Source organism: Cynoglossus semilaevis, chromosome 7, assembly GCF_000523025.1.
Source record: "Cynoglossus semilaevis isolate Cse_v1.0 chromosome 7, Cse_v1.0, whole genome shotgun sequence".
NCBI lineage: Eukaryota > Metazoa > Chordata > Actinopteri > Pleuronectiformes > Cynoglossidae > Cynoglossus > Cynoglossus semilaevis.
The window spans coordinates 2,506,911-2,533,626 of NC_024313.1; the positions used below are offsets into that span (position 1 = coordinate 2,506,911).

At 41.7% G+C, this 26,716-nt stretch overlaps 1 protein-coding gene across 8 annotated transcripts in view; it reads left to right on the forward strand.

The window, feature by feature from the left end:
* The window catches only part of nrxn3b (neurexin 3b), a 243,031-nt gene that overhangs the window by 41,249 nt on the left and 175,066 nt on the right, over positions 1-26,716 (forward strand). For 4 of the 8 annotated variants that reach the window (XM_025057000.1, XM_017033574.2, XM_025057003.1 and 1 more), the window contains exons 3-6: positions 12,776-13,889; positions 18,466-18,483; positions 18,837-18,863; positions 20,235-20,246. In XM_025057000.1, the coding sequence (XP_024912768.1) occupies positions 13,193-13,889; positions 18,466-18,483; positions 18,837-18,863; positions 20,235-20,246 (754 nt within the window). In that variant the 5' untranslated portion in view covers positions 12,776-13,192. The remainder of the gene's footprint in view (positions 1-12,775; positions 13,890-18,465; positions 18,484-18,836; positions 18,864-20,234; positions 20,247-26,716) is intronic. The other 4 variants (XM_025057001.1, XM_025057006.1, XM_025057004.1 and 1 more) reach the window with 3 other exon arrangements.

A 26,716-nucleotide genomic window follows, 5' to 3' on the forward strand; every position in this document is an offset into this window, starting at 1 on the left:
AAGCCAAATCCTCCGAGCAAACACGGGCGCCGACTGATCCACATTCAATTTAAATGACCTCCGTCCTGCTGCCGTGTCTCACCGGGGGAATACGAATGCCTGTCACCCTGAGCACTTTCCTTAACTCAGTCCAAGAGGGATTAAACAGCCAAATCAATTAGAGCTCGCAGCGAAGGAGCAGAAGTGACTGTTATCTCTTCTTTCCTGGCACTTATTGTCGTTCACCCGGAGCAGGAGCATCACTGTGCCTCCGTGTACCACACATTTTTGAGATGGTCATAAAAAGACATCTCACATTGTTACAGGCCGTCTGCAGAGTCGTCTTTTCTTAAGTCTGGCACTTTACTTTTCTCCACCTTTAACTTTTCAGTTGTTTTCAGTCCTTTTTTGACTGAAACCTTGGCGTGTATGCAGAGCCTGTTCTTGTACTCTTCACTCCCCCCCCCTCCTCCACCCTGTCTCTTGTTCACCACATCATTCTGGCCCTGGTAGGAATGCATAAGTTCTGAAGAAAACAAGTGTGATGCGTCAGTGCAGTGAGAGAACGGCGCTGTTGCCGAGTGAATCCCCCTTTCTCTCGCTCCGTCTCGTAGTTTCTTTGCTTCTCTGTCACTGTCTTCCCCTTTCTGCTGCCTCCTTATCCGACAGAATCAGAAGAGATCAGTAGCCTTACAGGCAGCATTAGCAGGGGTTTGAGGAGAATTAGGTTTCGGGGTGAGTGGAATACTCAAGGTGGAGGAGTAACTCAGAGGACAACCATGAACACTGGATGAATAAAACCCAAATGTGTTTTCCATGTTTAATGAACCTGTCTTTCTGTGAATGTGTTGTATAGTGAAGGACAGCCAGAGCGGCTGAGTCATTCATTCAGAGGGGAATTTTACAAATAGAATCTAAGAAATATTGCATTTACAGTGTATTATATAATTATGATTGAGAAAAGACATTTTACTCAAAGTGACATTGTATTTTTATATTCTTGGTCTACATTAAAAAAAAGTTTAAAAAGTATTTAACTTTTTTATTATTATTATTTGGTGCACATGTTCAGCAGAGCGCCAGTCTGTTTTATCTCCTGATCTAGGAACAATTCGACACGGTTTAAGAGAAGAGAAATCTTTTTTTAGTTTTGCTTGTTTTTTAGAACAGATTACAGACAACCACACTGTAGCAAAAACACTCCTGCCTCAGGAAATGATGCTTCCTCAGAATTTCATTTTAATTAAAGTTGCATTTTGAAAAAAAAAACTTTTCCGTAAATGAAAAGGGCGTTTTTATGGTTTGAAAATAAGATAAATCCCATTTCGGTTTTGAATGTAGAGACGTTCATTGACATATCATGCCGTCAGCTGATTCCGTTATAATGTAGTATATGCATATGGTATATAGTATGTGTAATGGCATTTATAAACAAACACTCCTACGAACAGTGAGATGTCCTTGGCATCGTTCCTCTGCAGTACTGCAGATATTATATACATAGTATACGTAGATTTTCTCCCTCCTCTTCCTGGGCAGGAAGTGTGCCTTAAATACAAATTAAAAACGCCGTCATTAATGTACAACAAGTAGGTTTAGTTTGGACAGATAGGAATCCTTGAGCGATGATTTAACGATAGAATCTAATTGGAGTTTAGACCCATGGATTTCACTAACAATTCTGCGAGAAGATAAGCTTAATGTTACCATCGGCTTTGGTCCAACTCTCCCAGTTTCCACACTGTGTTTTTTTTATTTTTTTTTATTTTTATAAAGCCTCGTAATCGAAATGACCACATTTACTGTAAATTACACAGCTGGCAGTAAAACTTTACCCTATAAAACTTTAAATCGGGTGATTTTATGATGTTTCCTTCATAAAATAAAATAAAAAAAAATCAGATTTTTGAATTAATTTACGCACGCTGCTCTGACTCTCTTCTAAAATACATTTTAATCTCAATGGGATCTTCCTGGTAAAATACAATGTTAAATAAGATGAAACTTCACAGTGCAGTAGTTGTATAGCAATATATCAAAATATTAAGGACCTTTCCTCATCTACCTATAATAATAATATATGAAAAAATAAATAGCACACTAAATAGTATATATTTGAATGGGTTTCAGTAAAAAACAGAATACCATCTTTGCTTAATTATTTTTGTCCCCGTGTGAATATCTGTCTGTCCATCTGTCTGAATGACTGATCAATAACGGCATCATTAAACAAATGGGAGCAGATGGGAGGAAGCTGCATCACCAAGCCAATCAGATAGTCTAAGTGGGAGGGAAGGACATTTCAGATCCAAATCGGCTGCAGTGAATCACAAGGACACAGCTGATTTTGGGACAGGTATGACTCAACAGCAAAAATTAGCTTCAGAACTTTGGAATTTACTCTGAAGGGTCAGGATTATATTTTGGTGGACATCTGGGTCCACACGTGTGTGTGTGTGTGTGGTGGATTCTTCTCTTCTTCATATAGAATCACTTTATATGAATGCGCTGCAGCCTCAGCTGTTGTCACCACATTCATGGGTCTTTGTAATGGAATATTCCACTCCTGCTAATTTGCACTTCCTCTCCGAGTCTCTGCTCCTCGCTGCACATCTGTTGCTCAGTTTTCCATTGTCTGCCACCGCCCGTGTTGGTGTGGAATATATACTGTACATTTCCCTTAACTACACGAAGTAAGGCCCGGATCTGGTTTCAGCCATCCCTGTGGAACCACACACTTCATCTAAAGGATTTACTTCCCAGGTTTTCACCACTGATGTGGAGTATCAATATTTATGCTGCTTTTATCAGGTTGATGCAATTAGGGAAGAAGAGATGCTCGGTGGAAAGATATTGGCCGTCCTTGAACACTGTCTTTTTGAATAAGAGTCAACATGATTTGGAATTTAGCATATGTACCTACAGTATATATATATATGTGTGTGTGTGTGTGTTATAAGATAAGACTATAGGTGGAAAAGAAAGGTGAGGAAATAAGAGAAGGGCGTGATGCAGCAAATGACCACCGTGTGGAACTGAACCTGAGTAACTGCAATGAGGTTCAACATTATGGTAACACCTCCCTAGAGACAGATGATGGTAATGAGCAGTTAAACATGTCACATGTCAAGGTGTGTATGTTGTCCACTAACGGTGTAGTATACACTATATCAATATCCAACTCACGTGCAGAATGAAAAGTTGACCTTCTCATCCCGCTTTCATCAAGGAAAAATACTGCAGGCTAAATTGAACGTTTGAATTCATGGAAGAATTGTTCATTTTTTACTTCTGTAATGTTTGGCTGTTTCCAAGCAACAAGATCCACTGTTTTTCAAACACATTCATATGATACCAGATCAGTCTTTAGAGTTTATGGTAAAATATTTTTTTTAAATGTTCGATGCCTTGACCTGAACTTCAATAACATTCAAAGAGCATATGACAAGTAAAAATTACAATAAAAAAATAAAACCTTTTATTTTTTCCTTTTGGTGGGATGAGGTCTTCTTCCAAGCGTCTGCTCCGTCTTTTGTCCTCTTCATTTCGATGCAGCGAGGTCAGAGAGTGTTACAGAGGAAGAAGGATCACACTGCATAAAATACCAGAGGAGGTGAACCTAAGCCCCTGTTGGGGAATTTATACATCGAACATGAAAAATGGCTGCCTCGCAGACAACATCAGCGCGTCCCACTGCATCTGTGTGGCTTACTGGAGCGCTGCATCCTGAACTGTTCCATTTCCGAAGTCCCTCTCTGCTTCCATATTCATAACATTCCTGCATGCGTGTCCAGCTCTGTTTCACCCTGCAGATGCATCACCTTGGACCCAAAATGCCAACTCCAGTCTAGGTGCATTGATTGTTGTGACTCGTGTCTCCGCACTGTAGCTTAATTCTGGAATATGAAAGAACTCAATAGTGGTTTCAAAATTATGTTGGTCCATATGTTCTTCCCCTTACTTTTTTTATTTCTTTCTTTCCTTCTTTCCGTATTTCCTTCTTTCTCTCTTTCTTTCCTTCTTTTATTGTTTTTTCTTTCCTTCTTTCCTTCTTTTATTCTTTCTTTCTTTCTTTTCTTCTCTCCCATTGAATCCAGGGATCATCCATCAACACCCTTGAGGAGTAATAGCTTCTGTAGTTCTCTCTAGTTCTCTCCTACTATGTTGAAGTGACTGCTGCACCTTCCATTACCAGTGAGACATGAGTGATTGTGGTGAAGGTAGAAGGTAGAAAAAAAGAAGGACATGGGCCCTGGTGAGACACAGTGGGTAGTTTTAATGTCGCCACTATCTCTGTGCTTTTTAAGAGGAGCAGTGACATTTCAGCCCAACAGATTTACCGCACGTTCAACAAAACCCCATCCTGTCGGCGGAGGCAAAGCAGTGCTGCGTCTTCCTGACGTTAACACGTCACTTCTTTCTCTTTTAATCTCTTTTTAATGAAGTTGTTCGTCATGAACCTCTTTAGACGACGGACTTATGTTCCTGAAGGGAAAGTGTGAGGCAGTGAATGTGTCGGAAGATTACAATATGTCTACGTGATGCGTATAATTTTCAGCGTGACGGCGCCGGGAACAAGGGAGATAAAAAAAGACTTGTTTTGAATGTTGTATCTATCAGGAGGCTGTGCTCTAACAATGAAATCTGCCTCTTTTTTTTGGTGGGGAAAATCTCCATGCTTTTAACGCATTGTTTGTCCTCTTGTGAGTCAGCTTTTGTTTCACCCACTCCACTCTGAAGGGCAGAGGGCAGACAAAAGTCTCACGTCTTATGCTCTTTCCCCTCTTTGTTATTTTTCCTATTCAAAATCCAAGGCCCGTCCTTTGTGTTCCCGTAAAAAAAAAAAAAAAAAATCCCAAAATGAACCTTCTTATTGTCCTCATGTCTCTCTGAAATGATGCAGCTAGACGTGTCGGAGGTAATGTTTCAGCTCTTCAAATGTGCTAAAACTTCCACAAGATTCAATACATTCAGCAGCATAAAAGTTCATTTTCAAAAGAAAAACAAAATCATTCTGTTGTTCTACTCTCGTGTGACACCTGGATTGGGTTTCAAAGGCTTTTTACCTCAACATAAAAGGTACATGTGTGCCGGAGATCACGAGTGTCTCTTTATATGCATGAGTTTAAGACGGCAGAACTGCACCGCATCTGGCTCACATTAATAATTTGTGCTTGGCAACTCAATGCCAAACGGCATGTGTTTGGGAGCATGTGTGTGTCTGTGGGTTTGATCTCTCATCATGCGACCATCTGCTGGTAGTCTGAAACACTTAGGTATCACACAGTTGGCCCCGCCAGGTGTCTGGGTGCCTGGACGCCCAGGTGGTGGGAGTGTCGTTCTTCAACTATGGCCCCTCTAAAAACATCGAAAGGAACAATTTAGTTATAGTCAAAGTTTTTTTTTTTTTTAGCCTTACTCAGTCCTGCCAGTCATCGAGTTACGTTTCTGACTTAGGAAAACAAACCTGTCTCTTTAAGGGGGTTAGGTCAGTGGTTATCAACATTTTTTGGCTTGTGACCCCATTTTGACGTCGCACGTTCTAGAATTAGTTTTTGATTACAGTACTAAAAATAGTTAGGACTTTAAAGAACAAAACATGACAGGATTAAACTGAACAGGTCGTCTGACAGTAGGTAAAACATAAGTGAATTCACTGCGCATTTAATTCCGTATTTATTAAAAGAACCAATATAAGTCAGGACTTGCACTTCCTCAGGAAGCTGATACCACAGGACAGGATTATTGCAGTAGCAGACCTGCGGCGATAACGGTCTGGATCTGCAGTGGACGCCGATCCATCTTTTGTTTTATCAGTGTTACTGAAATCTGTGCTGAGGATAATGAAATATCAGTTGTCCGCCGTGTAGGTTTGACAGCGTCACCGTCTGAACCTGGTGATTTCCTGTCAGAGGAATCAATTCTGACGTATCAGTTTCAATGACACGAAGAAGAAAAACACGCTGCACGATGTTGCTGTTGCGGATATTGGACAAGACATTTGCTGCGCGTGCTGCACAACAACGTTCGATTTTATTTGCATATAGTTGACAATAGTATATGTACTGGATACAGATTATTTGATGAAAGTGGGCACAGGAGCCGTAGGGTTAGGTCTAAGGCAGGGAGGACCAGGATAGAGTGATATACCTATATTACATTTTTTTGTTGTGTTTCTGATCAAGTGCATGCAGCTGTATGGCAAAATATGATTACATTCTTACAATATTTGGTCACTAGAAATATATTTGTATTTTTTATTCAAATAGCTCATGATCTACCAACACTCCCCGAGCACTTTGATTGATCAAGACCTACCTTATTGTGTCTGCATGTTCTTTTACAGAGGTTTGAAAAATGTATTTAATATGATTTGATATGATTTTGAGAACCAACTGAGAAAGATCGGTGGAGCCCACAGTGGGTGGAGTGTGACACATAAGTCACTAATTCACCTGCGCTGGGATCAACCATAAAGTCCCGGTTTTCTAATTCACCTGCGCTGGGATCAACCATGTTTCAAGAGAACAAATGAGAAATAATTCATGTCACGACAAAGCGCTTTTGAATAAAAGCACTTGCCGAAGCGGACGTACAGTACTGTTCAGTTGTGTTTTGCTACAAGTGTCATATTTCATATTTTAAAAGACCTGCAGCCTGTGGTGAGGGACGGAGCCGATGTAAAAGCACCGGTGACTAATGGTGGGCCATCGCCGCAGCATCACCTCTCTGGTGATTGTCTATTCGAGCTCCGAGGTATGCGGTTAAAAAAACATGCAGGTGCGTTGCAGTGAGTGCAGTGAGTGCAGTGAGGTCACTGTTCCTCCCCAAACACCGTACTGCTCTAGGTCACTGTTCCTCCCCAAACACCGTATACAGTACGTAGATGTGAGGACATGTTCTTGTCCATTTGTGACGATAACCAAACGTGACGGCCGCTTTTCCTCATTATTCAGATAAATTCCTTCCAGTGTTTCAGAGCAGCAGTAGATGTCACTTCATGTGTCTTACTATATATGGCACCGTGCATATAGTGTTTAATACCCCATATAGAATCTATGCATAGTCCCCTCCCTGGGCAGTGACGGTTACGTTACTCTGACATTTACAATGAAATATCACCCTCTTGTCATCAGTACTATCACATTTTTCCACATAAGCTGAACCTATTGATCTAAATATCACATCAGTCTTGCTCAGTGCCAAAGATGTGGACCTCACACACAACAGCACCCAAATATCAAGACATAAAATGTCCATTAGGGAGGTTAGCTGGACCTGTCTGAGGACCTAACCCTGACTCTGATAAAAGTCAATGTGATTATCAGGTGGTGATGGGATTTTAGGACCACACTGATTATTGATGACAGAATATGTTTCACTTTAAATCCAAGCGGCTCCTTCATTTCAGAACTGAACAAATTCAAATTATATTATATATATATATATATAAAGAATCCTGTCACATTTTCGTCTGTAAACTGAACCTATTGATCTAAAAATCACATCGGTCCATCAAACCCTCATATCAAAAGATAAATAAATGTCCATTAGGGAGGAGAGCAGGACCTGTTTGAGAATCTAACCCCCCCAAAATGGACGCTAATTGATGTCTTTGATAACGGCTCAAAGTGATTACCCTGGTGGTCTCAGCAGGTGACACGGCCAGGCGTGAGGGCGGCTGGGATTTGAGATAAAATGAGTACAATTAGGAGGTGATGGAAGTCTAGAGCCACATTGATTGATTGATGACTCTGTAGTAGAGTTCAGTCATCTGATTTCAATGTATACTTAATGATATTTTTTATCATTTATACGAACCCGAGACTCTACCTTACACAAGAATCTCCTTTCTAAAGTGCCAAGATGAATTCTAAACATATCCTTTAGCATAAATCCACCACTGATTAAAGTGAAATCCTCCTGGATCACACTGCAGCACAACGAATTCTGCGTTTATACATGTCAACAAGAGTAGTTGGATTAAAATCCTTAAACCTTTTAATTTGTTTTTAAAAATCCAGAGTTATAAATTCATCACTGCAGGCACGTTCAATATTCTTACTTCTGCTCAGTGATAAAAACACAGTAACAGCAGCATCCGACTGGTCTCATTAAACATATTCAGGCTGAGAGTTAGCAAGTTTGTTCAAGACCGCTGTTAAAATCATGCAGAGTGGAGTCGGCTCGGGATCAAACTCCTCTCTACACTTACCTCTGTTGGAGCAGATAGTGGAGCAATAAGTCCACTGATTGAGAAGGAGTGCTTGACAGGAGTCCCTGGAGGAGTCAGTGGTTTCTTCAGAAATGGGTTCAAATCTCTGTGTACAGCCTGTGGTCTTTCAGTTATCTCTGAAATTTCTACAAATCACAAAGGTCCTAACAACAGTCAAGACGTGTGCTTTAAAGCTTCTACTTCATGTATTAGAGATGTATGTATAGCTACTTATTAGTCAAGACGTGTGCTTTAAAGCTAATTCTACTTCATATATTAGAGATGTATGTATAGCTACTTATATATCTTTTACTATTCTTGTTATTTCTGACTGATGCAACAACGATAGTGTGACTGTTTGACTAGCTCCAACTGAAATCTGACTGACCGCTGCTAAGACTACTGTCTTTATTAATCAGTGCAAACAACTGCAGTCGTTATTCATTCATGAACCGCCTCACTTCCTGTGGAGGATTGGCTTCTTTGGCATCGGAAGCAAGCTTCTCTGTGTCTTCTACCATCCTGTCCTCGCCAGTGTCCTCCTTTATGCTGCGGTGGGCTAAGGGTTAGCAGCGGTAGAAAAAGAGATGCTAGTGGTGTGGACAGGCTGATGAAGGAAGCTAGCTGTTAAGCTGCTTTATTTCCGTCATGTTTGTGTGATGTGTGAGGTGTGTTACGTTATTTGTAACACGACTCTTTTAGCCGACTTTTAGCAGATTTGTCTGCTAAAAGTCTGGGATAAGAACAGGTTATCTAGTGGTCAGGGGCAAGAAAAAAAAAACAAATCATTTTCAGCTCATTTTCCTCGGCTACAGAACTGCTATGAACAGACTTGAAAAGATCAGTCCACAAATTGAGTGGGCTGGTATTACAGTGTAGTTTAGAGAATTCTAAAACTACAAATTTGGAAGTTTTTTTCTCATATGAAGTACAGATTTAGTGGTGACTGTTATATAATATAAATACAAAATAATATATAAAATATTTTAAGAGATGTACTCTTAGTTGCCTGATGATTACTGACAGAATTCCAGGGATAAAGATGAATTAGCAATTACTTGATGTTGCGTTTCGAATCAGTCTAATTGAAATTGTGGGTTGGAGTACAATACAGATGACCTTCTTTAAAAGCTGTAATGTGTACATACATTAAAACGAGAACTTGCAGAAGTGCACAAAATATTTTACATTAAGAAAGAGACCTTGTGTGCACTACTTCTCCCCACTCTGCATAATCCCCCAGTTCTCTTTTCCGCTTGACGGGAGTTCAGCACCCTGGACAGATCCCTGGCATCAGGGCTGCTGGGACGTGCAAGTTCCGAGGGCGATGTCCAGAGTGCTGAAATGTGGACCACGCACCAGGTTTTCCTCACAGGGACCTCAAAGGCACTGAGGACAAGTCAAATCAAGCAAAATCGCTGCACCTTTGCCTCTCTTTCTGCACACACACACACGCGCGCGCACGCACGCACACACACTGCGAAGAGCATCGTGAGGAAGGCGGGTCAGAGCGTCAGTGGAGGAGAGATGCGGGGGCCCCGTCGTCACTTGCGCTGAGTGAGCGGAGCAGAGAGATGCGCCTTCACTGAGCCCGCAGGAGGACAGGCTGCTTTTCTCCACTTTTCTCCTCACTTCTGATAATCTCACCGTCGACATTTGCTTCTCACCGTTCCCGACAGTCAACACGACTACTGGATTTATTTATGCTTTTATATATATATATATATGTTTTGCAGTGGATTATCATTAAGTGAAATGTACTATATGTAATATTCATGCCGAGCGTCAGGGAGGAAAGGTAAGAAAAACTTCAATTAATTGACCATCCAGTGTTTGGGAATGCTGAAGTTTGTGTTTATTAAAGGCGATTCCGTGGTGTAGTGCTGGTGTTCAGGCTGCGGAGGAACATTTAACGGCAGAATGATGGTATGGATGGTGACTTTTAAAGCAGCCGCAGTTCAACCACAGAGAGGGAGATTAGTGGAAGGCACCGTGCCTCACGAACCGGCGTGGATCTTTGTCACCGTACCATAATGCGAAGGAAAAGTCATGTGCGTTGCGACAGAAAGTTCTACATCACCGGTAGTCGTATCGAGTCCGGATCTAAACCCAACGCGAACCATAAGTAAATGTTCACGTATTAAATGAGTGTTTCTGCAAATTAAAAAAAAAATAAAAAATTCGACTGGAATAGAGAGAAGAATCGGAAACCGTGGAGCCGCAGACACACTGCCACCCCGCGTGAAGTCGAGGGACAGCCCTGAGCTCAAGAGGAAGAGATTGTTTTATTTATTGGTGTGGGGCTGTGGGTCGGGTTGCTAATTAGTTTGAAATGTTTCAGGTGAAGCAGAGAATTTCTAATTTTCACAGAGACCACCGGCATTTGTTGCATCAATTTCTGGAGCTGACGAATCATAGGCTTTTATTAGAGGTGGCAGTAATGGATAAATAGACGTGCTTTATTGATCCCAGGCTGTGGAATTGCAGTAATATTTGATGTTGTATTCTCATCTCATTTCAATTCAGGCTTTCTGTCTCTTATACAGTTGGTCATATCACTGTCACTACATATCTAACTGCACTGTTTGCTGAAATGTGAGGAATTTAAGTAATGAGATTTTTATGAAAAAAAAACAAACAAACATTGATGGTGTTTTTGAATGGTTTAAAATACAATATCCACAGTGTCAGCTAATTATCGTTTTATTTGACAATAACATATAACACATCCTAGTGACCCCTAAATCTGGTCTACATGGTCAACCAAGAGAACCAGCCCAGATCTGTACATGAGCCACACGGTGTGAAAAATTCCACTGTGTCTTGACTGATGTTGGATTAAATCATCGCTCCAGGCTGAATCGTGTGACAGACACGGAGCACGGTGGAGGGGGAGGTCTCCAGTGTGTAATGGGGCCTAGGTGGTGCAACTCAACATGTCAATAAATCTGCAGCTCTGGATGCTTCAATGCATCATTTATGATCAGTCAGAGGTGGTTTCCCATGCAGGTCATCTCATATCCTGCACTCATTAATAATCCAGCTGTTGGAAAAAGTGTATATTCCCATATGCCCATATATACAGAATACAGATTGAGCCAACAATGGTCCAGAAAACTAGATACATTTTGCCATGAACCAACACCTTTCACTGTGTTTGTATTTCTTATAATTTAATATATTGTGCCTGGTGTATTAGGTGTTTGAAATATTGTCTTATAACGTCTTTATTAATCTAATGAAAATAACAATTGATTCAAAGGCATCGTTCACAGATCACTGTAAATGAAGTGACAGTTTAATATAGTTGTTTGAGATCAGTCACCATTGTCACCGGCAGCTCTGTTGGGTTTACTGTATCAGACCTTTGCCCAAACTAATAGAGTATGAAGCATTTTAATCTCCACTCTCTCACTCCGTGGACCTTCAGCATAGTTGGAACGCAATATGGTCCTCACTACGACACCTGATGCCTCCCTTCAGACAACATACCTAATAAGTCAGGTTAACTGAATAGAGGCCTGCAGCACTTTTCATAAAGGCTGGTAGCTCGGGTTTCATGGGCAAATAAATATTTGCCCATATACGCGGCAAAAATGCATCAACTCAGTCACTGGTGGGTTGGATTGACACACACACACACACACACACACACACACCACCTTTTCTCTGCTGTCTCACTGAGTCACTTTTTAGACAAAGACTAAAATGGAAGCAGGCAGTGTAGTCACAAAGGTGTGTGTCTCTGTGACTACACACACACACACACACACGCGGAGTGTATTAGCATAGGTATCACTTACTAGAATTCAATAGTTGGCCTGCTGCACCAAGATTAACTATTCAGAGCAGGTGGTTAAAGGGCCTATTGTGTTGCACAGTTGTGTGCTGCTGTCATGATTGGACAGTGCGTTTGTTCGGCGGCCGCTCGACTGCCAAAACAAAGGCAAGGGCAAAAGGCTGGACGAGTATACCCACTTACACACAAACACACACAAACACACACACAGTGTGCTATCTTTGTCTTTTCCATCAGTGAAAGCCAATGTGAAACTACAGCAACAATGAAATTAATGATCTGTGTATTTTAGAACTTGTGGCCACAAAGTAAAAATGTGTAGTTTCTGACCCTAATCAACCACGTAAACAGGAGACAACAGCGCCGTCGGGTAATTAGCGGTCTGTACCGCGGTCCCAGGAGATGTTTATGTACTGGAAATGGGTTAAAGTCTAACATATGCTGTGGGCCGCACCAAGGGCCACGTGGTTACTACACTGGTCTTCTTCTTTGGTTTTGGAATATTCCATTGTTAATTAGCCACTGTTTGACAGTCACTTGTTGACCTTAGAATTAAAATGGGCAATTTGTGGAAGGTAAACCCTGCACGAAGGGCTCATATACCTTAAGTGGTGTTTATGAAAAGGTATTTAGCATTTCTAATGACAACAGGGAAGGTCGACCGATTTGACTTCCTCGGTGTATTTGTAATGTTCTTAAACGCAGTAGTCAATCAATCTGTCATTGTTGTGTTAGTTTTGCTTTTTCACTGAGTCATTGTTTCTCTATTTTCTCATTCACAGGTGAGACTAAAACTGGAGGACACACAATGGGACGGGAAACTACAAAAGCCATGAAGGTCGCGTGCTTCATTTCAAGACCTGATTCTAAAGAAACGCTTCAGGAGGAAGAAGCTACCCACTGACACGTCGTCATCACCGCCTTCGTCGTAGCACTTTCACCTGTCCACTCTGTGTGGAAATCCAATACATTTCCATTTTCCTTTGCCTCGACTCAGCTCAGAAGATTAGATTCTGTCCATTATCAACATTAGATCTGCCTAAAAAAAAAGGATATTGCGTTCCCTGCCTGACTGTAAAGTTATCTATGTGGAATATAACATCTAGAAGATAAACGCAGCCATTACCAGATGTTATCATCACTCTAAGGATTCCTCCCCAGTTCTCCTAGTAATCCCATACACCTTGTTATTTTCCACCATGAATTCCAGTAGCCTGCCTAGTCCCATTCTCTTGCTGCTCAGTACCTTTCTATGCCTAAGCGGAGGTTTAGAGTTCACTGGCTCTGAGGGTCAGTGGGCTCGATACCTGCGCTGGGACGCCAGCACCAAAAGTGACCTGACATTTCAGTTTAAGACCTCACAATCCAAAGGCCTGCTGCTCTACTTTGATGACGGCGGATTTTGTGATTTCCTGCTGCTCTCGATAGCTGCGGGTAAACTGCAGCTCATCGTTAGCATCGACTGCGCAGAGATGACCATCACCTCCCATAAATTGGTCAACGACAGCCGCTGGCACTTCGCTGCGATCAACAGGCACTATTTGCAGACCGGCTTGGCCCTGGACGGCCAGACTCAGATGGAAGAGGTGCGTCCGCAGCGTCAGTACATGAAAATTGTCAGCGACCTCTTCCTCGGAGGGTTGCCAGGGGACATACGACCGTCTGCCATCACCTTGCCCTCTGTTCTTGAGCTACCACCCTTTAAGGGAATTATTACAGACCTCAGTTATGGGAGTAAGCTGCCCACACTCATCAACAGTCAGAAAGTACGCTTGGAGATGATGGGACTCTGCACAGAGAACCCCTGCGAGAATGGTGGAATCTGCTCGCTGGCAGATGGAGAGACCTACTGTGACTGCTCTAAAACTGGATATGTAGGTCGATACTGCACCGAAGGTAAGAGGCTGGCTCTAGAAGTTTCTGCTTGGTTAATAGTTTTTGATTAAAACGTTCATTTTTGCCGATTTGTGTCAGATAGGCATGGTTATAATAACATCTGTGAGTGTGACACGCAGCGACTGTACTTTATGCCTACTTCACCCAGTGACTTTGCAATCCAAACTTGTGGGATGTTTTTAAACTGGTTCACTTCACTGAAGCACTTACGCAGCAGGGCTATTTTTTTTTCCGAAGCTCATGCATGTGGTAGCTATTGACAGAGCTTTTCTTTGCAGGTTGCTGCTCCGGCAGCTTCATTTAGAAAGTCCTTACATTTCATGTGGGAGTAAAAATATGTGGCGATGTGTTTTCTCTCCCTCCACAGTTATTATTTTGACGAGGATGGAAAAACGCTGATGTAACCAAAATTCACAAAACTGTCTTCTCTATTAAATGTACTCAGCTATTGCTTGGTGGTGCAGGACCATGAAGGTACATGTGATCTACTGATAAGAACCTCCTTTATCTTCTCTCTTCTACCTCTTTGTTGAAGGCACACTGGTTTTGGAGGAGTATAATGAGATGCAGACAGTATTCTACCATAATGTAACATTGACATATTAACATACCCTTGAACATATAACAATTGTTGCCTTGTATAGGGACTGTTTACCTTTGCAATACACAGCGACAGTAATGTAATGTAATGTCAAATTTTTATTCTTAGGATCAGATCCAACCGAGTTCAGCCATTTCTATATATATATATTTTTAATTATTTATAATGAATATTTCACACGGTAAACTGGCTGGAGTCAAAATTGTCACTCTTTTTCTACATACCTAACTAACTCTTTCCTTCATGTGTATGGGTTTTTCAGGATAATATTGTGTGAACAGACCCGTATTATTTCTTCCTCCACTGTTGACCTATTTACCGCCTGCCTAAAAAGCCCCGCTCAGGGAATGAATCCTTATTGACCAAAAATCAGGAGAATGCTCACTGGACTCTGCAGCACCGCTGGCCATTTTAATCATTACCCATCGTATTACCCGTTGCAGCGTGCATTTCCAATGTGCCTTTCCTGACCATGCGTCTCTTTTGCCGCATTTGGTTTCGTAACGTATCCAATCATTTGCTGCTTAACTGAAGCTGTGTGGAGCTTAATTCCCGAGCACTTGCCCGTGGCATTGTTCAGAAAAGCACGGGATGTGCTGGTTGCGGGGCAGTCGAGCGTAAGAGCTGGACTTAGCCCCACTATTCAACTCATCCCATTTGCCCGTTGCCCGTGTTGAACAGATGATGGAGGAGATGAAAGAGGACGTGTCGCGTCTATCTGCGAGCTTTCCGAAAGGTGAACCCTGACATTGAACAACCCTCCATTGAAACAAACAAAGGTTTTACGAGTTGCAACTCTGCCCGGCTGCTTGAACCGGGGTTGGTCGTATCTCAGCTGCAGGGCGATGCAAGTATGACAAATATCACCACGGTCACTGCAGCACTGCTCTGCTCTTATTTGTCCCTGGAGGTCAGCTGTAGGACACGGACCTTCTCAGCTCTCTTCATCTGCGTCGGCCTGTGTTTCTCCTTAGCGGTTCACACACCTACGCGTAATTTCCCGGTGTTTTTGAGCAGTGAAAGAGCCTCTCAGGAAAAGTAGTCATATTGGCCTTTCGGCTGGCTTCACTTGCTCTTTCTGCCTGCCCATAAAAATGATGTGGGTGATTGTTGATTATGCCACAGAGACCGGGAACAATAATTAGGGGGATAATGAGAACAGTGAAGGCCAATTTTCCCTGAAAACGCTTCTGTAAACACCGCCATCAATTCAGACAGTCTGGCAGCAAACTGGCAGAGGACCATTCCTTTATGGGTGAGCCAAATAACACAAAGGTCTTTGAAGCAACTGAGGGGCGTATAGGTGACAGATTGATCAGAACAATAGGTCAGCCCTCCTGCGCTCGGGGGCTTCCGCTTGATAACGCCGTACATCAGTGAGCGACAGAAACAATCTGTCAAATGTGTAAATATTTACAAACATCACAGTATCAGACCGCACTGCGATGAGGACCCGGAGCTGCCTGTTTGTGCAGACAGATGGCCGACCGAATGGACGGGGCCTTGGACGTGTTACGCCGTCTTTTTCTAACGTCAGAAATGCAAACATGAGCAGCGTTAATGTAAGAAACGAATACAATAATGTGGGTAACGTAGTGAAGGGTTTGTTAAAAAAAATAATAAGGGTTTGAAAAAAAAAAGCGTTATATTCTGGAGGTGTTGATGAGTGAATCTGAATTAGCCTCCTGTTGATGCGTCATCATTTCTCCACACAGAGGAACAGGAGACAGTCTTGTCTCCACCTCGGCTCCTGCCGTTTCTCTCAGACCTTCCAGCTTGGCCAGCAGCAGAGCACGATAAACAGTTGGCCGTGGAACACTTGTTCCGCCTCTCCTCCCATGTGGACGGGGATGTATCAGCATGACTAACTGTGTCAGGGCAGCAAGCTGAAATTAGACACCACTCACCACTCACTCCGCTGCTGGAGCTCTGGACTTTTGTCTCCTGACGTGGTGATGATTGTCGAGCTACGCGTCGTCTTTAATATCACCTCCATTCCGCTCCTTTTATCAGCTGTGCGAATATCATTGTCCTCCATGATTGAACCTCCACATAGGCGTCCATTCAGTTCAGTCAAACTAGAGGGGGTTACATAATGAATATCCTTGAATAGCATGGGATTTTACAAATGCGAGTTATGAATAAGGTCAAGGTCGTTACAATCCTCTCATCTAATAAATTTAGCTATCTTCGTCACAAAATTCAAATTTGTCACATATGAAAAGAACATAGCCCAAAAAATACATTTGTAGCCGTAATGAAGGGCTGGTAAGTGAAGGGCAAAGGAACTGTTAAGCAAGTGCTAAAACGCTGCCCTCAGGCTCAGCTCTGGGGATTAATAAACAGACACAGAAAAAAAAAATGACAGTTACAATAATCTTCCTATAAAATGTAGGTCAGGAGGGGGAAAAGAGGGAAAAATAGCGCAGGGACTCGGCCGATGCCAGTGCACAGGGCGTTTGTGTCTAGTTCCCGAGCTGGAAATTATGTTTGGATTTAAGTGTAAAGCTGCTGGTAAAATAGAGCAGAGGATTATGTTCGGACCGCATGTCCTCAACAGAACATCGGCTTGTTCTTGGTGCTGTCAGATCAAGAGAAATGGTTATATCTACACAGGAAAAGGAGTATTTAACACTTTAAACACACACACACAGAGAGAGAGAGAGGCTACACATGCACACAAGCTGAGAGCATACATTCGAGGTTCCTAAATCTACTGCTCTGGAGAGCTGCAGTTGCACTGCTGTCCATCAGCTGGTCACTCATCCCCCACTTCTCTCACGCTTCGTCCTTTCCTTTTTACTGCCAATGTCGTTCCTCATGGTGCGGAAGAAAAGCCCAGCCATGGTTGAGTGCTTTAAAGACGACTGGAGAAATTCTCACTTTGCCCAAAAAAACAAAACAAAACAAAACAACAACAAAAAAACAGCCTTTACGGAGATCATCTCCATGTTGAATTTTATTTCTGAAGAACTCATGCTTGTGTCCCTGATGTTCAAAACGCTTACTTGTAATTAATTCCAATCGAGTACAACAAAACAACACTCGGATGAAAAACGCTTCCAGCCGTGCCTAGCTTTTAAGTTTACTCTATGTCTGAAAACACAGCCTCAGGCATAAATACTTTAACTTTACTCAGAAGACCCCAAAAACGTGACCTCTAAGTACTTACCCTGATGTTGCTAATCTGTGCAATCAGGAGGTCTAATACAACGTTGGTAATAAATATATGGAGTTTATCATAATAATCAATCAACACCAACAGAACCACATGCCCCCGCGCCCCATATTGGAACATATGTCACTGTGAGCCTGACTGACAGGCAGGACATCCACAGGGTGTCGCCCATGGGTGCAGTTCTCCGGTCCAGAAGGTCAACGTGCTGCTAATTTCTTTAACCAGAAAGTCCGACAGTGAGCATTCTCCTGAGCACAACAATTACGTTACACTTGGATCAACAGTAAGGACAACGGTGGTGTGTGGGTAAAGGCAGAAGGGTAGAAGTGGAGGAGAAAAGATATGGGTCTGGAATAAGGGTCTTGACATCCACAAGCCTCACAACGCCATAAATTCTCACCGGTGTGGATTTATGCCTTTTCTAACGTGTGTGAGGAAATCTGTGTGATGCGAGACCGGGAATATTATGTTACGGTGCAAAATATTCAAAGACGAAGGGTGATTTCTGAAGGTATGAAGATCTGTTCGATCTGGTTCCCCTGAAAGGACGGGGACAGATGAGGCTTTTATGTGTTCTCTCTCCACAGGGATTCTTTCTGAGAAGGTGACTTTTCATCAGGCATGTCAAGGGGCAGCTATTTTGCTCCTTACATGACAGTGCGATACTTAGCAGTGTGGAATTGTTTTGCATGATCAGCCCACATGCAAAAGTGTCTGGAGTGTGTAACTAATGCACCACTCTCTCTCTCTCTCTCTCTCTGTTTCTCTTGCCCTGATGTCTTCTCTCACCTCCACAGCAGTCCAGAAAATCCCAGGTGAGTCTCATCAAGGACAGGTTTCAGTTTGACTAAAAAGCAAAAATAAAACGATAGCAATAATAACTAAAAGTGGTTAAATGAATATTCTGTAATTGAATTTGACTAGAAAAAGAAATGTGATTTTGACTTGAGCCTCCTCAGCTACTTCATATTCAGCGCAGAGATGCTCTCCTTATTCCTTATACTTGTCTGTTTCCAAAAGCACTCCTAGAAACCTATGCTTTTAAGTGTGATAGTCATGGTTTGCCGTCATGCAAAGCATGCATAATGACAATACAAGAGCAGTATTGGTGTGCTGTTGTTTCTCAAACATTCTCTCTGTTCCCGTCTCTTTGATTTCGTTCTTCAAGGCCTCGCACACCTGAAGGCAGAGCAAGGTACTCTCTTCTACTTCTTGTGAAACTTTTCTTGTTTGTTTACCTGCCTGTCTTGGGTTTTTTTTGTTTTTTGTCAGGGCCTGCAGTTTTGTGTTGTGTGCATTTTTTGTTTTTTGTCGGGGCCTGCAGTTTTGTGTTGTGCGCATTTGCTGCTTGTCTACGTGCATTACCGTTTTGCTGTGCTTCCATTGGTTCTGTAAAGAACAGTGAGCAAATATATGCTTGTGTTTGTGTGTGTTTGTGTGTGTGTGTGATGGAACAAGGTTCACGTCCACATGGAATACTTGTCATTTCATTGTTTTTTTGCCTCGCACCAATAAATAAATCTGCCTCTGCTTCAGTGTGTCATCACCCTTGTTCCACCAAGGTTTATGTCTGTTACGTAACTGGGAACCGTTCTCTGCTCCTTATCTGCAGTAACTTACTGTGACACGCCATTGTTCCGACTCCACAGCTGAAGGGACCGGGGTTGTTTCAGGAACATAAGTGAGAGAGCATGATGAGGAGGAAGAAAAAAAAAACAATAAATAAAAAAAAAAACAAGTCAGAGGTTTACTACTAAAGATGGAAGAAGAGGGAGAAATTATGAATAATTAAGTAATAGTATAAATATTACATTACAGATGGAAAATGATTTGTTAACATGTATTCATGTTTGAATGCAGTATAAGAGTGAATGTGGAAAATAGTATTAGTATTTCAGTGAAGGAGAAAGAGTAGTGACGAGATATTTTCATTTACCTCAACCTTGAATTAATATTTTACAAAACAAACAAGATAAAAAAATGTATGAAGTTACATATATAAACATGTACAGTATATATATGTATATATATCATATATATCATTAAGAAAACATAAGGCAAACTATACTGTGTTTGTTTTTTAATAATAAAGTGCGTAGTTGCTAACTAGACAGAAAATGTCCTTTAACTTACCAGTGGTCTGATCTTCAAAGCCATTCTTTATTTCTGATAAGAGATTCTTCCAACTATAAAGGTCAACAGTCCAGCGTATCCTAGAATTAATTTCACTTTAAACACAGCCAACTCACAGCTCCGGGGATATTTCAGAAAACATACGTATAAAAAATTCAAGATACAATCGTGGTTTTACCTTTGTGGAGAGAAGCAATTCTCTTCACCAGAGCCAAACTAAGGAGAAACTGTGAGCTGTCACCCGTCTGTTGCTCGTGTTTGCTTCTTTCATTTTGTCGCCATTTGCACGCTTGAAAACTTTTGGCATGAAATTTTAAAACTGCTGCTCACGGAGCCAGGTGAACTAACAATAGTTTATCGTTCCTCTCTCCTCCCTGTCTCCGGTGCCTTACCCTGGGACTCCACTCTTCTCTGCTCTTGTCTTCCACTGTAGGTAGAAGCAAAGGTACAGCTCTTGATTTCTTTCCTACTTTTATGTGCATTTCACCAAACGTGTAATGAAAGTGACCGTGGAGCCCCCAGTGGCTCGTTATGGGCGTTTGTTGACGATTTATGCCAGCGCTCGTTTGTGCATGGTGTAACGTATGCTTGTTTATTTATTAATGTGTGGTTGAGTTATGGAACAGGTAGAGAGTGACACGGTGACGCTGTCAGCCAATGGCTGCGGAGCCCATAAGCTCACCACTCCATTATCACAATTAATCAGTCCAACAGAAATGATCAGAGTAAGAGCTCTAATGTGTCAAACGATGTGAAAACGGCACAAAGGCATTCAAATCAGCGGCGGACTCTGCGTCCGCGCGGTGTGTCTGCGTGTCCGCGTGTGCCGGTTTAATTAAACAGGACAGTTTTGTGTCCGTTGAGGAGGAGCTGGTAAATTTGACCTGACGTTTGGCTGCATTCGAATGAGGTCATGGCAGTGGGCTCTGTGTGTGTTGCAGTTGTGCGGAGGAGAACATCCTCATTATTAATTCACAAAAGCGATGCGATACATTGTGTGGTCGTTTGTGGTCATGCGTGTTGTGTGTGTGTATGTGTGTTGCTCTGTACCTCTTTAAGATGGACTGAGCAGAACAGTGGATTAGGATTGCAGCAGACATCAGTTGGAGCAGAGGGCTATTTTGCCCAGAGTTTGAAGAAAAGGTTATGTGTGAGTCACAGCGATGCATCATGGTTACGGTTGCTACGTCTGTACAGTCTGTTTTATAACAGTATAACAACGTAAGTAACATACAATAGAAATATTAAATAAAATAAATAATACATAAATAAAAACCAAATTGTTTACCAGCAGGACTTGGTGTTGGCAAGTTTGCTAAGTGATTTAGTTAGTTACAATTAGGCTGAAAACATTCATGATCCCGCTTACTTTGTGGCGGTTTGCGACTCACTGTGTGGATCAGTGTGCAGGGCGAGGTCCCATATAGGTTCCATTGTCGCAGCCTTCGCTGTGAAGATGGACGACTTCCCTGCGCGGAGTATGTAGGGCTTCCCTGTGGGTGTTCCACTTCCACTAACATCAGTCAGAAAGATTGGTTAGTCCTATATCACCCATGTGTGCAGGTGTAAATGATGGCCTCTATATTAACCTTGTACAATGAGATAACTATTAGAAGTAAAGCTACATGTTTGTGACCAAGTACTGTTCAATTTGAATGTCTTCATGCATTGGTAAAAAAAAAAAAAAAATTATGCAACCATTTTTCTGAAATAGCAGTGTGTAAAATCAGGGTCTGTCTTGTGTTCTACTGCGAGTCTGCTGTCATGGAACATTGCTGTGATGCAAAATCTAAAGGCTGGAGGAAATGAGGAAGGGATGGGGGGAGGGAGGAGAAAAGGTGTAAAGGACAAAGTGCTGCTTGCAGAGGAACCAGGGAAACGTGTCAGTGATGTGAAGTCATATAATTGAAAAAGCCAAAATGAAGTCTTTGTTCAGCCCCTCAGACGGAACTGGGGCTGATGTTTCATGTTCCTCGGTCAGTGCTGCCTTGGTCCTTTGGGAGTCTGTGGACACTTGTCAAGGAGAGTGTCTGGTCGTTTCCAGCTGAGAGCTGTGATTGATGTACACGTCTGACAATGTACCAAGTTTTCAGAAGAGCAATGCTCTAAAAACATCAACACGAACTGAGGCTTTAAGAACACTGCTCTAGTTAACACCCCAGTTACAGAGAAGTCATACAGTATCGCTGTTTCTCAGCGTTATTGTAACGTTATTTTAAATATTTCAGACATCAGTTGTATTAATAACTATGCAAATATTATAAAATAAATAACACACTTTATTACTCTCTTTTTTCCCCCTTAAACTCCATTTGCAGCTCCAAAATGCGACTGAGCGAAAAGTCATAGATTATACCAAGATGTGTCATTTTCATCAAAGGACCTTTGTTATTGTAGCCCGTGGTAATTGGACAGACACGCTGGTCCGTGACACCTCGCTGCTGACAAGTGTTGAAATGAAAGTTGAACGTCAGGCACAAGTGCAAGCCTGTCATGTAGATTACAGAATTTTGTCTTTTAGAAAAAAAAAGTGTTTGTATTTTAATTAGCTTCAGTCTAATGATTATAACATTGACCACATTAAGAAGCCATCATCCTGAAATTTAACAAGCGCCCACGGAGTTAGCCTTTAATAAGAAAGACGTCCTAATCTTGTTATTTCATATGATTTTGTAAAATAGTAAGAGGGCAAAGGTCAATGAGAAAGGAATTAAAAAGTAGTTCCTACTAAAATTAACAGAATTGTAGGATTTGGAATAATCACAGTGACTCATTTACTGTGTTTGTTTCTGTGAGCCTTTAACCTGTACAGAGTATCTAAAATTATTTTTTATATTTATTCAAATGAACAGCCTTGCTTAGCACTGAAACCTGCACCTGAAAAAAAAAAATCAACATCTACCTCAGGTAAGATCAAGAACATTTTATGAGACACATCCTCCGGCTTTTCCTGTGGGGAAAAGTTTAGAGAACAGAAGCGGGGCGACGATAAGAGCCGAACATTAGACCTATTCATTTAGACTTCACACTGTTCTACTAATGCAGTACTAGTACGCTGAAAATGAAATCGACCTTTTCCGTGCAACGAGGAGAAAATGAGTCTCTGCTATGCTAACAGCTCCGTCTAATATTTGCCATGTTGACCGAGGTTTACTTGGCTAAGGCTCAGTATGCTTGCCCTACATCGTAAAGGTCACTGGTTCATTTAGCAGCAGTAACTGATGGTCTCTCGCATAGGTTTTGTTCCCACAGTCCGCAGCACTGATTCCACCTGGTTAAAAAAGTCCAACATAAATTAAAAAAAAAAAAAAATGTCCGTCTGTGATGAGCTAATATTTGGGATAGTACTTTGAAGTGTGAAACAGTTGTGTGTTGGAGATGATGTATAAATATAAAAAAAGACCCTGCCTCAGTTGTCAGGGTCTTATCTTGGGGGTGAGTCCACTTAAAAGAGCACTGAGAAGAACGCCAGGAGGGAGGAGGGAGGAAGTTAGCCTGAGTCTAATCCCTCACATGAAGGCTTAGGACTGAGAACTTATTCTCCACTTCTGGAGTCACTCATTAATTATTGCCTCAAAGGCAAGTATGTGTCACTCTTTCTCTCTTTCGTCCTCATTTGTGTTCCCCCGTCTCCCCTTGGACCTCGTAAACAGACTGATTGTCTTTTTTTTTGGATTTTTCTAGTCTTTTGTTGTTTTGTTAGACCTTCTGATTTTTGTAACATTTTTCTAGTCTTCTGTTGTTTTGTTAGACCTTCTGATTTTTCACAACACTGGGAATATTCCTGAATTTTATATCTCCAGTCTGGATTTGAAGGTGTTGTACTGTTATAATTTTTTTTTAAATTTTATTTTATATATTTTTTTGCCTTTAATCTTCTCTTCGAGGGTATATGGTTAGTTCATTTGGCAGATGTATCTGTAATGGCAGTGTAGAGTAGAGTACCAGTACATTCCCTCAAATAATTCTTTATTTAAATGAAAAATGTTGAAGAAAAGTCCTAAATCTGGAAGAGCAGGTACCAATGCTGCTGCTTTTCACTTCATGTATATATCAGTATCTTTACGTTTCTTGGGAATTCTGGCAGCATACGTGCTAAATAACATATTTGCACTTCTGAATTTGAGCTGCGTAGATGTGGATAAATGACAGTCAGTGCAAAAGAAAAAAAAAATCTTCTCTGTTGTTTCATACCTCTGTAGCTTGAAGCTACATTTTTAGCTCCCGGCAACCTTTTGAAATTCATGGTGTGGAAATAAAATTTGATAAGCTATATATGCGGGGTTTTTTTGTACATAAAACGGGTGCAGCGTGGGACGCGAGCGGAGCTGTATATATGTGAGCCTCCCGACGCATACTTTTGTCGCTCGAACAGACAGAATGAGGTGTTAAGTAAAGTCGAAATGCTTCTCCGAGGATGTCAGCGGGGTGTGCTGAGGGACGAGCGCTGCTCATTTATGTCCCTTTAATGTGGAAAAGCAAATGTAGAACTACACTTACCTACTTCTTTCTTTAACTTACCTCAAATCAACATATATTTTCCCTCCGTGAGGGAAAAGGTTTACCCTGAGAATGAATATTGCAATAGTCAGTCTATTCCAAGGCTCAGTTAATCCAATGCTACGTTCTATTTGCCTCATAAACAGATCATTAGGCAGATACACGTACCGTAAATTTTCTCAGAAAAACAAATTAAAAGCAGTCCAGTTGCATAACATTAATATACATAGCTGCGGTGTACATTTTATGGTATGGAAGTCTAAGCGTAATTAGAGCGAATGCAGAGGCAACAGTTTCTCTCTGCAGGTTTTTTGATAACGCAGTAGGCGGCCATCTTTGTTTTGTTTTGAACATGTAGAAATATGTGGACCTAGGTTCAGCATCTTTGTTGAATAGTTTAAAAGTGGCAGCGTCACAGCTGGAATATCACTCTTATGACATTGTGACTGAACGGCGGCAACTGGAACTGCCGTGGATAAAAGCCTCGCCAACGTCCGAACACTCAACCTGAAAGTGAGTTTAACATTCTCCGTCTGAAACTACGCAACAATCAATGTGTCAGGTTTCAAACTGTTCAGCGCAGGGGTCAACGGTCAAATTGATTTCAGTGCCGGGCAGCGGCTGCTGAAGACAAAATGGAATGGAAAGAAAGACCTCCTCTTGACACCGCAAGATTCCATTTAAGTTCAGTTCATAAAACCTAAAAAAAAGAAATGTTCAGAGCTGCGCCAGGAAAGTGAAAAGAAAATCAGCTTGTGCTTTAAATCCGGACTTTCTTAGACGATGAGAACAAATTCTTCTGAAACGTCGTTACATTTGTCCCTTGCATATGAAATATTTAGTTTCTTCTTTGTGTTTGTCTTAAATAGTAAAGTGTGTCTTCTTTGGTTGTTATCCTCATTTGTTTGAGTGTCTCTTTCTCTTTCCTTCTCTCTTTCTCTCCACCCTTTTACTCTCTATTCTGCTGACCTTTTAGACCAACAGAGCAAAACTGATTTCCACTTTCTACGGATCATAAGTGCGTCTGCCTTTATGGGAAAGGGTATAAGAGAGAGAGAGAGAGAGAGAGAGAAAGGGGGAGATAATGCATATGCAGCTGACACATTGGGCTATTTGTTGTCCTGACAATTAGAAAAACATTAACGCTGAGTGCAAAAAAAAAAAAAATCTCTGTACAATATTGAATATTTTTGCATTATTCACTATTAGACAAACAACAGTCGCAGCAGCAGCACAAATAATCTGAACGTACATTTGCATCCCTCAGAACACAACACAACCCTGATTCCGACCGTGACAAAACAGAGATTGTCATCTCAGAGCAGCGCGGTCACACTGGTCTCATCACTGGAGAGTGTCGTGCAGCCGGAGTTTGGAAACAGCCTTTGAGCTCATGAATAAGACTAATAAGTAGGTTAAGATGTGGCTCGAGGGCCTGGTGTGAGTCAAGCGTGAGTGCGGTGTGGCAGCTTTTGCGCTCGTTCGGCTCGTTTGTGTGATCGCAGGGACGGAGGACATGTGTAGATGTGATGGCTGCAGCCATGCAGAGACTGTCACACCAGGGAAAAAGAAAACAAACACGGCAGTGAATCTGAAAGGAATGCAAAAACGGAGCTGGTTCTCCCTGTTCTTTTACCTCTGCTGAGGTCACAGCAGCTAGTCGTTGACCTTACATCGCCATTTTCGTCCGGTTTTTAACATATTCTATACTAGTGAATATCAACTGGTGGCCCACGGGCTGAATCCAACCCACAGGACTATCCAATCTGGCCCACAACTGGATTCTAAAACTGTGAAGATCAAGGAGAAAATATTGTGTGGTTTCCACTATTAAAGACAGAAAACACTTTCATTTTTGTAATAAAATATATAAACAATAGACATCGACTAATAATGTTAGTAAAAAATATGATTTTTTAATTTTATTTTCCGGCCACCAGGACGTCTGATTGTGACAAATATAGTTGGTTGCTAACCGTCTGTAGTTTTAGTCTGATACTGTTTTGACTTTTCATGGCATTTATTTTTAATGTGTGGACTGTAGGACTAAGGACAGAGACACTCCATGTCCTTCAGGGACTGCAAGTCTTCACTGACTAACTCATCTTGTACTTGCTAAGACTAACATTTTGTGCAGCCTGTACAGTGCTTTATGGCGGTGGTTTCCACCCGGGTGCCTTTCTGACATTACCTATATTGCTTTCTTATTGTAGCTCTGCCTCGAGAGTGTAGAGAGGAGAATACTCCAGCTACACCATGTACCCGGAGAAAGTCAGACAAGGATCTATCATTACTAGCACTCAGAACCAAACACTCTTTAATTTACGTTTTGAATTGTTGTTTTTTTTTCTGTGTGTTAGGTGCAGGATGTTTTTTTTTTTCTTCCAAAAACGTAGCCTCTGCTCATAAAGGTTT